Source organism: Rhopalosiphum padi, chromosome 3, assembly GCF_020882245.1.
Source record: "Rhopalosiphum padi isolate XX-2018 chromosome 3, ASM2088224v1, whole genome shotgun sequence".
NCBI classification, from domain to species: domain Eukaryota; kingdom Metazoa; phylum Arthropoda; class Insecta; order Hemiptera; family Aphididae; genus Rhopalosiphum; species Rhopalosiphum padi.
The window spans coordinates 77,194,525-77,206,228 of record NC_083599.1 but is presented as its reverse complement, the minus strand read 5'-3'; the positions used below and the strand labels follow the sequence as shown (position 1 = coordinate 77,206,228).

At 25.3% G+C, this 11,704-nt stretch overlaps 2 protein-coding genes across 2 annotated transcripts; one reads left to right on the top strand and one right to left on the bottom strand.

The window, feature by feature from the left end:
- Positions 1 to 1,339: 1,339 nt before the first annotated feature.
- On the bottom strand, positions 1,340 to 8,984 carry LOC132926299 (homeobox-like protein HDP1). Its single transcript, XM_060990646.1, has 9 exons — positions 8,025 to 8,984; positions 4,086 to 4,279; positions 3,786 to 3,941; positions 3,578 to 3,646; positions 3,174 to 3,350; positions 2,862 to 3,041; positions 2,539 to 2,792; positions 2,302 to 2,461; positions 1,340 to 1,550 (listed from the first exon to the last, which is right to left on the bottom strand). The coding sequence occupies exons 2-9, from the start codon at positions 4,267 to 4,269 to the stop codon at positions 1,399 to 1,401; spliced, it is 1,332 nt and encodes a 443-aa protein (XP_060846629.1). The 5' UTR covers positions 4,270 to 4,279; positions 8,025 to 8,984; the 3' UTR covers positions 1,340 to 1,398.
- A 993-nt stretch (positions 8,985 to 9,977) lies between these two features.
- Positions 9,978 to 11,422, top strand: LOC132925765 (52 kDa repressor of the inhibitor of the protein kinase-like). The gene is made up of 2 exons (XM_060990131.1): positions 9,978 to 10,135; positions 10,195 to 11,422. Exons 1-2 carry the CDS (start codon positions 9,978 to 9,980, stop codon positions 11,420 to 11,422), a joined length of 1,386 nt encoding a protein of 461 aa, XP_060846114.1.
- The last annotated feature ends 282 nt before the right edge of the window (positions 11,423 to 11,704 follow it).

The following is an 11,704-nucleotide window of genomic DNA, read 5'->3' as shown; positions in this document are numbered from 1 at the left end:
ATGCAAGTGATATTGGTCTTGGTGTTGGTAAGAATATATTATCAGATGAAGAGAAATTTATGATTCTTAAAAATACATGGGCTCCAAATGTAGAGTATAGTTTTCCAGCTATTAAACAAGGGAATCAGACTAGATATTTTCAGCTTGATTGGCTTAGACGCTATAATTGGTTAGCTTACAGTGAACTACAAAATGGAGGATTTTGTAAATATTGTGTGTGCTTTGCTCCAAGTAGTGTTTCTAAAGCACATCAGGTAACATTATTCTTTGCTATAATTTCTAATGTACATTACATTAAAAATAAAATCTGTTTAATGAAAATACTACTAATACAATTTTAGGAATATAAATTTGAAAAAAATTATACTGTACTTAACTAAGTCGAGATGTATTTTAATTTTCAGAAATTAAGTACATTTATCACAACACCTTTTGTTAATTATAGAAAGGCTACTGAACTATTAAACAAACATGGAAATAATGAATACCACTTGTTGTCTGCTGAGAAAAGTAGCGCTTTCATTGACAACTATAATTCTAGTAAATCTGTTAAAACAATTTTAAATAAAAAATCCATGGCCATTATCGATAAAAATAAAAAACGTTTAGTACCTATAATAAAAAGTATTATATTTTGTGGTCATAATAACCTCCCTCTAAGACCCAGATAGCATAAAAACGTTATTTTAACATTTTTATATTATTATTTTTTTTATTTTATCAATAAGAAAACGTTTTTTTTTCATCAAATTTTGATCAGAAAAATGTTTTTAATATATCAATAAAACGCTATTTGGCCGTCAGAATTACATTATTAAATTATTTTAAATTTTATGACAAGTAAATAATATTTGAATAATATTAATAAAACATACTTTTTTTGATTTAAATTAAATATTATTTTACGGACAATTTATTATTGTTTTATTAGTATCATAAAAAAATCATTATTAAAGTTATACTAATTTAATATTAATTAGATACCATCATAAAAATATTAGTTTTTTAAAAATACCCATAATTTGTAATTCCCAATTTCATTAGATAGTTTACCAAATTTGATTTAATTATATTTTGATCAATTCTAGTAACTGCTCACTATATAATTATTTATTTGAAAAGTTATAAATACATATTCATACAAATTGTATATTTTAATTTCTCACCCCTATGGCTATTAATATACACTTGTATTCATTTTAGCTTTTTGTCTTTCTATAATAAAATCAATTCATTATACCAACTTATTATTACTATTACGGTTAAAGTAAACACATAGATATAGTTAGGACATTTTAATGAAAAATAGAAATAATAATACAAACAATTTAAACTATATTCTGTTTTATTTACTATATACTTATAGATTTAAAAAAGTATGTATAATAAATATATTTATTATATTGTTTGATTGCTTTCTGCATGATTGTGTCTGTTAGTTTTTAATTTACTTTGTTCTCGGAATTTTGCACCTGCAATAAAAATTTTTATTGATTGTTCTACATCTATTGTATTGTAATTTTTAAATTTTCCAATACTTTTAATTGATTCTGAAACAAATAAAATATAATACATTTATTAAATAATAAACATATTATTTAAGAGAAAATTATAACTATACATTTCTATCTGTTTTTAAATCTCACTAAGCAAAACATAAAAAATTAAATTAAAACTAACCACTGACAATTAAAAGAAATTTAATTTTAATAGAGTTAATTTATAAAGCTATTATATAGTTCAAAATTCTTAAGTTCATCACCATCAATTTTTTGGACAGTTAATTTTAGATTATGCTTTTTATAATAGTGAATCAAAAATTGTATTTAGTAAAACAACAATTTGAGATGACCTATTTATTTGATGATTTTGACAGTGGCAGAATTCATCAATACATTCATATTACAGAATTTATTTATCAACTTAAAATAATAGGTTCAATGTAAAGTAATTGTGTCTATACCTATATTTGGCAATGTTTACACTTAGATTGTACTAAATAACAATTTATGAATCAATATATTCATTTAACAAATCATTATATGTTTATACATACTTAATTAAAACTATTAATTTAATCAATTTACATAATTTTTTTTAAATGAATATTCTTATAGTAATAGATTGTTGTAAGGTAGATTGTAAGACAGCTCAAATGACTATTTTTCATAGTTTGGAAATAAGTGATATAATAAATGAAAATCTTAGAAAAAATTATAAATCTTAGAAAATTTGTAATCTATTACACATAAATTTGATTATTGATGGTTAACCTTACATTATAATAAAAAACATACATACCAAAAATCACTGAACAAAGGGCTAAAGTTGAAAATACTTTTTTTTGTTTTTGCCCCTTGTAACTATAGCTTTGTAAAAATGAATCATCAAATAAATATCTTAATATAGCACGAGTAGTACTTTGAATAGTACTCCTTACTAAACGCGATAACTCACACACCTAAAGAAAGCATTTTATTAATTTTAAAATATAATTATAGTTATAATAGTGATACATTTTTAAACACTAAAACTTACTATTTTTTTTTTAAAATTATTATCTAAAAGATTGTTTTCAAATGTTGTTAGACTTTCTTCATTTACTATGGGTAAAACAGACATCATAACTTCAAATGTATTCATAGATTCAAAAGAATTGTCATCAATATGTAGTTGCATACGGTTATTACTAATCATAAATAAATTATTCTCCAATTTTTCGATTTTTTCATTCATTGATTTTATTTCATACCATGTGTTTAAGGTTGTACGATTAATTTTGTTTACTTTATCTGCAAAAAATATTTTTTTACCCATTTTTTTAATTATAATTTTTATAAATTCAACACATTGGTACTTACCAATTAATGAATCACTTGTAAAAGATTGCAAACCAGCTGGTGTCAATGGCAGTGGAATATACGGTTCAGTTATTTCTATTGTCGTTGTATCATTAATATTTGTCACTTTAAAAGGTGAAGCCGTCGTTCTAATAATGTTATTTACTATGTCTTCAACATTTTGACTAACATCGGTGTTATCTTTAAAAATAAAAGATGCAAATTAATCACAAGTTCACAGAAAATATTTTTTCAGTTCACAGAAAATATTTTTTCGTATAAACCTAGATATGCAATAAGTATATAATAAATTAAAATAAAATAAAATTTTACCAGCAGCTACTACTATATTATTGTCAACAGATGCAGATTGAAACTCAATAGGCTCTGACATTATATTAAAGTTTGTTTGACTATTATTTGATTGATAATTATGAATAATAAGTGGTGGTGATTCATCAAAATTAAGTTTTCTTTTCGATGATTCGCCTAGACTTGTCTTTTCGATTCCTATAACATATTTGAATACTAAATCATCTACAATATTATTTTAAATTATTGTTGTATGACAAAAAAAAAATAAAAAATAAGCACAACTTATCTATAAGAATATGATTCATCTATTTTAAAGTAATACTTATTTTTACATAATATATTATTCACAAATCAATGACTACATGTCTTTATTTTTGCATACATTTATAACAATAACGTACAATATTACAAAGTATTTTTACCTGAAGGAACTGATGAAGATATATTTGGCATATGTACTTCATCATTATCAGTATCATCAGATGATGAATCTGAAAACAAAATAATTTTAATGCTAGCTAGTATATTACAATATATACAATTACATGAGCAAATATATGAAAATAATGTTTTAAATAAAATGAAAACATTAAAATTTGTAATATATTATTATGTAATACTGATACTCACGAGTGAGAGTAGAAGGACTCCACATGCAATTATCTTTCTTATTTGAAAATATTTTCTTTAATTTTCTTCGTTTTTTCACACTTTCATCAACATTGTCAGATAAGTTTGATGTATTTTCTCCTTTTTTTGCTCTATTTCTAGCATCAAGATAATTTTCTAGAAAAAATTTAAAATTGTATCTAATATCTATAAAACAGTGATAGCCTGTGTATAATTAAATTATTATATAATAAATGTTTGTTTCATACTAATTACATTTTAATTTTTGCTATTTTAAATTATCTACTACTAAGTTCTTACCAACATCTTTCCCAATTTTACGAGCTCTTAAAAAATAAAAATCTGTTTTGTTTGGTATAACTTGTTTTTCAATATATTTTTTTTGATTTTTTTTTGGCCACGCGCATGTATTTTTACGATACCAAACTGATGGAACTGCTTCAATAGAGTTATCATTTTCAAAAATAATTACTGACCACATCATGGAATTATATCTATTATAAAAATGAATAGGTGATTAAGTTTATACATATCAATATAACATTATTACATATTACAAATTATAATATTTCATTAATATCCCCTTTAATATCTGAATGTAACACACCTTAAAATGTGTTTCTCATTACCTATAAATATCATATTAAAGATATAATTGAAGGTTTCCTCATGTATGGTAGTGGTTTTCATTTTGGTGGTCACAAATGATAGGTTTAGAGGTTGTCAAAAATAATAGATAAAATGATTTTTCCATATTATTTAAAAATAAAATAAAGAAATTTTTTTTTCTATATTTATACAATAACATGCCAAGGAGTGTGTGTAATCTTAGCTCAAGTATCCCATTAACACATTAATAACAAGTTAAATCGTACATTGTTAAAATTTTATTGATGTATTTTATACTTAAATTTACTGTGAATGCTTAACAATACGTTTTAAAATAATGTTGTATTATAAATTAATCAAAATTGTATACCATATAAATATTTTATCAATAATTAATCAAATTTTGATGAATAAAACAGCGTTATTTTTTTAAGGGTGTCGCATTACAAAAAAATAAAAATTGGAGGGGGTTGCGATCCAAATAAGGTTGAAAACCACTGATGTATGATATAGTTATCTAAAACAATTTTAGTAGTATAGTTCATTTGAATGAGATTGGGTAAAGGGATTGATGGATTATTTAGCCCGTATTCGATTAACAAAACCCTTTATTAACTTCTAAATATTTATTTTACAAAGAATAATAAGCAAATAAATAAAAAAAAAAAAAAAAGATACAGAGTATTTTTATTATAATTGTATAATATAATTAAAAGTATTAAACTGGTTGAAGTGTATTGTATACATATATATAATTTATAATAATAAATAATAATTATATAATTCAAATTACATTTTAGAGTTTAACATATTTTATAGTTTAAAAATGTATCTAGATTTTACAGAGTTTAGAACTGCACTTATTATTTATAACAAGAATGTAATAATGGAAAAACAATTAAATTTTCACCAGAAGGGAAAACACAAACTTTTTTTTTTATATCTTTAATATTAAATAAAATTAATTCATCATTTAATTTATTAACCACATAAATATTTAAACGTGTTGACTCAATTGGTTTTTTAAATAAGGGGAAAGGATTTATAAATTGTTTACATATTATAATAGCTTCATTTTCATTTCCAACTTGAATAATGTTAAAAACTTTAACTATATTGTTATATTTGGTTAAAACATAAGAATCTGCTTCAATATGCGTTTTAAGTGTAAACCTATCGCATTTATAAGTGGTGAATTGTGAATTTATAGTAGTTGCACTATCCAATAATGGACCTTTATTATGGGGCCCGGAAAAATAAAAATCTTTTTTCTCTGTATTATAAGGGATTGAAGCCATTTCATTATATCTATTAATAATTTGTTCCAGTGGCTTATCTGGTTTTCTCAACATTCTTTTCAAAGTACCCATATAGTTTTCAAATGGAAAGGTTGAACATTGATCTAGTTGACCAAAATTAATGTAATCATCACATATATGTGTTAAGCCATGTATATTATGTGAAATTAAATAACTACCATATAAGATTTGAAAGTTTTCAACAAAAGATTCTAATAATTTACGAGCATAATTTATATATTCACTGAAATCTGGGCTTAGTAATATGATCATAGATATACTTAAATTGAGAAAATGTTTCCAATGAGAATCAGATATAACTGGTTTTGTAACTATAGCACCTACATACAACAAAAAAGTACGGAATTCTGTGGCCTTCCACCTATTAACTTGATCAAAACCTCTAGTTTTACGGGCAATTTCACAAGGGATATTAATTTTTAAATTGTTCATTAAAATCGACATTTCATTTATCTTCCATGAAGGATAACGCACTTTAATTGGGCCTTTGATCCATAAATTAATTAGTTTACGGACTGTACCTAGACAAACTAAATGGAGATAGTCCATAGAAAACCCATAAACAACATCAAAATTAGGCAATGTAGCAATTATTGAATTATTTTTAATATGATGATCCTCATTTAACCGTATTATATAATTTTGATGAGTACGTTTGGGGGGACATCTTTCTGGTTTTAAGTATGGAAAACAAACTCTATTTTGAATGTATTCTCCTTCGTGTTCACACCTGGAGCATGAAGAAAAACCAGAATGACCTTTAGTCCTTAAAACATACGATTTTGCGGGGGCGTCGCAACATAATACACTAACACGGAAATCATACATTTTTCCGTTTATTTTAACACCATTTTGCATTAATAATTTAGCTTCTTCAACAAAATCTAAGATAAATTTGTTGCTATCTGACGGTTTATCTTTCCCATGATAAATTCCTACCGGAAAGACACGACCATTTGGACGAATGTAGGCAAGAATTGGCCAAAATTGGTCAGAACTCGATTTGTATAACGGTAAACCATCAATCCCTACAGCAATTTCAATAACAGATGCATTTCTAACATTATCAACCATATTTAATTTTATACCATTTTCAATACCAAAATGGTAGTAAGAACCTGGTTCTATAGTTTTTAATTTAGAAATACCCAAATGTTTATTATTATTTTGCATCAAAGTTCTGGAGTCAAGAGGTAAAGAATCAATAAAACATTTATGTCGTTTTAAAATCTTCAATAACATATTTAAGGCAATTTGAGGTATATTAAATTCTATGGCCCATTTTTTAATTAAACATTTAATATCATCAGATGGCAGGTCTGATGGTTCAAAATTTATATTTTCATCAATTAAATGAGATTTATTATGTTTTTCAGAATGATACATGCTTAAGTTATTTGGTATGATTTGACTATCATTTAAATCATGATGAATAATTATATGACTTGCATTTAATTGATTACTGGAATTTTGGGTTGGTTGGTTGGATAGTAAAAATAATATATTGTCTGAATTAGAATTTAAATGTGAAGTGGTAGTGACATTATCCGATGTACTAGATGTTGACAAAACAGGGTCAACCAAATTTATTGGAACACTATTTTTTAATTCTTCTGCTACCCGCCTTCTTTTGGATCGAACACTCAGATTAAAATTTTTTTGATGAAATGGCATGTTTAAATAATATAAGAGCCGCAAACTGAAAAAAGTATTTTAGAATCAAAACTATTTAATGTTTATTTATTGTTTTAAAAATTCTAAATATGCATAGGGAACAGTTGTTACAGAATTATTAATTTATGTTTTTATTATAGATATTTTTATAATTATTCATTAGGTGTAAATAATAATAAAAAAAAGTCTAATCAAATATCAGTTAGGTAGGTGTTTAATAGTGGGTATTATACAAGAGTACATAATTTATTCTTAAAATAAATAAGCCAAAATTAAAGATAACACCTAAATGATATTAGTAATTGCCAATTGGAACTATTTAGTTATTTTAAAACAATATTACAGTATAATAGGTATCTAGCATGTTTAAAGAGGATGCCAATATTTTACATATGGTAGTCAGTAACTTGATAAACATTAGATATTAACAATAATAACTTTTAAAAACGAGCTTGGGCCATAAACTAGAATTATACCTTTATTATTTTTAATCATTTATAATATATTTAAGAAAAACATTTAATGAAAAAGGTGCCTATGCCAAATTGTTAACGTAAAAATTGAATAAATATAACTGGTACCTATAATACCGTACATTACAAACACGTGGGTAGTAAAATGTAAAGCGGATACTTACAATTTATAAACTTCGGGTTTTTCGAAAATATGTACACATAGACACCGCAATAAGTGCCAATTAATACTGCCAAAGTGCCAACAGTGCACACGAGAAACGAAATGTTATAAATCGTCTGTAGCAAGATCATAGACAACACTATAGTAAGTAATACTAAGTATTATACGGTAAAATAATCGTCACTCAAGCTGGAGACAATAAAACAAAACTTACAGTCACACTAGATAATATAATAATGGTAGGTTATGTTGAAATGTCGAATCATAAAAATAATGATATAAATAATATACGTACCGCCGATACCGGTTTGTTTATCGCAACCGCCACGCTCCGTTCAATTTTCCAACAAAATTTAAAATCCTTAACTAAAAATAGAAAAGTGAATAATAAACACACTGCACTACTGATAATGATCGTTCGTCGCGCTCAGAACCGCAAGAACGGACGAAGATAGAATTATCGTTTCCACTGTTTCCAGTCAATTCTATCGTAGTCCGTGGTCGCGCGAGAACGGCTCAAATGGCCCTTATACGAAAACAAACTATAAGTACATATTATATTCCCAAGGTCATCAGCGAAAACATTCGTCGATCACAACTAAATAGTAAATTATTGCTATAATAAATACGCTATTATATTTTATTAAAAGACGTATAATATTATACAATATAGTCAATATAGCCCAGACTGGTGGTTTTGGGTGTTCAAAAATAGTTATTGTAGGCTGTAGCTATATTGTTATATGTATTACGATTACGACTGTGTATGTGTGTAATGCCTCGAGTCCCTGTCAATGTATACACAATGCCCTATTTCAATGACTGCAATATGGACAATTATATACTTTACATAATGACTAAAACACAGTGGGAAATTATTACGATTTAAAAGATATAAAACAGTTTTTGTTTTCTCAATAATTTACAATTCAATACGAGCACACACACACACACACATATATGTATATATACATAATATATAATGTATATTATATTATTTATATATAATTCAGATTTCAGGTACAATTAAAAATCATATTTTATAATTAGTTTAGTTTTATAATAACATAAAAATCATATGTTCAGAATAATATTTTATTATTTCAATTATTATACCATAATATTAATAAATTCAAAATGAGATTTAGACATTAAGTTTTTGATAGCAAAATAATCATATTTTTAGAATTCTAGTTTATTATTTCAATTATGATATTATAATATTAATAATTTCAAAATATAATTTAGATATTTCGGTTTTGATACTATATTAAACATATTTACAGACTATAATATTATTATTGCTGTTATAATGTCATAATATTATAATATTCAAAATATATTTTAAACAATTCGTTTTTAACAACATAATGATAATTAATTCAGATTATCAATTTATCATCTTGTTTATGATGTTATATTATTAATATTTTTATAATATTATCTTTCAAAATAATTATTTGAAATTTTATTAATATTTTTTTGATATTATTATTTTTGTAATGAAGATATGATATTAATTGGATATTATCATTAGAAAAATGCTATCTGGGGAGGTCATCGTGACGATGGACAATTAGAAATTAACTCTGCTATAACTGGAGATCAAGGTGTTTTTCGCAGTCTATTGGCTTTTCGATTAGATTCTGGAGATGAAATTTTACGTGAACATTTAGAAAATTGTACAAAAAATGCTACAATGATTAGCAAAACTGTGCAAAATGAAATAATTGAAGTTATTCATGAAGTTCTTGTTAATAATATTGTAACAAATGTTAAAAAATCAAAATATTTTTCTATACTATGCGATGAAACAACCGATATTAGTACCAAAGAGCAAATAACATTTTCTGTCAGGTAAATAATGTTTTAATGTTTTTATATATTGTGTAATTTTTTATAAAAATTAAATTCTAAAAAATAACATTCATTTATAAAATGTAGGTATGTAGATATGGAAAAATATGTAATTAAAGAAGATTTTTTAGGGTTCACAGAATTATTTTCCACAACAGGCATATCTATTAAACAAGTTATATTGAAAAAGTTAAATGATTTTGGTTTAAGTTTGGCTAATCTGAGAGGCCAGGGTTATGACGGTGGCTCTAATATGTCAGTATGTTTTATTATAAAAGTATGTTATTAAAGTATATAAATACTGTTCTTATTAGTTGTTACTTATGGATTATAGGTGTGCATAACGGTGTGCAAGCACTAATATTAGAAGAACAACCACTTGCTCTTTATACCCATTGCTTTAGCCATGGGTTAAATTTAGCGATTTCAAAAGCATGCGAAATACCAGCAATTAGAAATATGTTTGGAATAGTAGGTTCCGTATCAGTATTTTTATCTTTATCTGCGAAACGCAATAACACATTAATCAGGGTAATATCTAATGATAGCACTGAATCTCATCCAAATAAAATCAAACTTAAAGCATTGTGTGCAACTCGCTGGGTAGAAAGACATAACTCTATCATTATGTTTCATGATTTGTATAAATTTATTTTAATCGCACTTGAAGAATTAGAAAAAGATTCTAATAGAGAAACATCCTATAAGGCAGCAAATTTTAATTCTAGTGTAAGAAGAAGTGAATTTCTTGTGTCTCTTGAGATAGTAGCAAACTTATTTGCATACACCAAGACCTTAAGCATTCAACTGCAAAGTTCTAAACAAGATTTATCTATGGCTCAAAAAAATATTAAAAATATAATAGCTCTTTTTAATAGCATACGGGAAAACCCTGAAGATACATTTAATTCTTTATTTGAGAATGCAGCCAAAAAAGCTCAAATGTTTGGAGAAAAAATAAAAATCCCTCGACTTTGTGGTCAGCAAACTCAAAGAAGTAACATAGTTGTTCGTGAGCCTATGGATTGGTTTAAAGTTACTATATTTATACCATTTTTAGATCATATTATACATGAACTTGATTCTAGATTCAATGAAAAGTTTAATAATATTATTGCACTAGAAGGTCTAATCCCTTCAAATATTAACTTTTATGATACTAAAAGTATATTGGAATCCGCTAAATTTTATTGTGATGATATTGAGGGTTCAGATTTAGAATTGAAAGCGGAAATACATTTGTGGAAAAATAAGTGGACAAACGTTCAAAATAATCCACAAACTGCAGTTGAGGCATTAGAATACTGCAATGAATTTTTCCCCAACATAAAAATATTATTACAAATTTTTGCCACGTTGCCAGTTTCCACAGCTACAGCAGAAAGATCTTTCTCGACATTGAGAAGGTTGAAAAATTATTTACGGTCCACTATGTCTGAAGTACGTCTTAATGGTTCAGCCATGTTAAACATTCATAAAGAGATAGATATAAAACAAGTAGTTGACACCTTCGCTCAGAAAAAAAAAGGAGGATGGAATTAGAAGATTGGTCAAAATGACCTAAAAATTGTTATTTTATTTTTATTATTTGATTATAAATAAATTAAGAATACAATAAGTGGATGTGAATGATGTGATATAATTTGTTTAAATTGTTATTTGTTTTATTTTTTTTTTTTTATTACAAAGAAGATTTATTTTTTAAATAAAGGTATTTGTTTTAGATGTATTTTTAAAGTTGTCAGTTATGTTTATCCATTTAAATATTAAGGACATAATTAGGACTAAAAAGGGCCATGTCATCAGGATATAGTATACAGAATA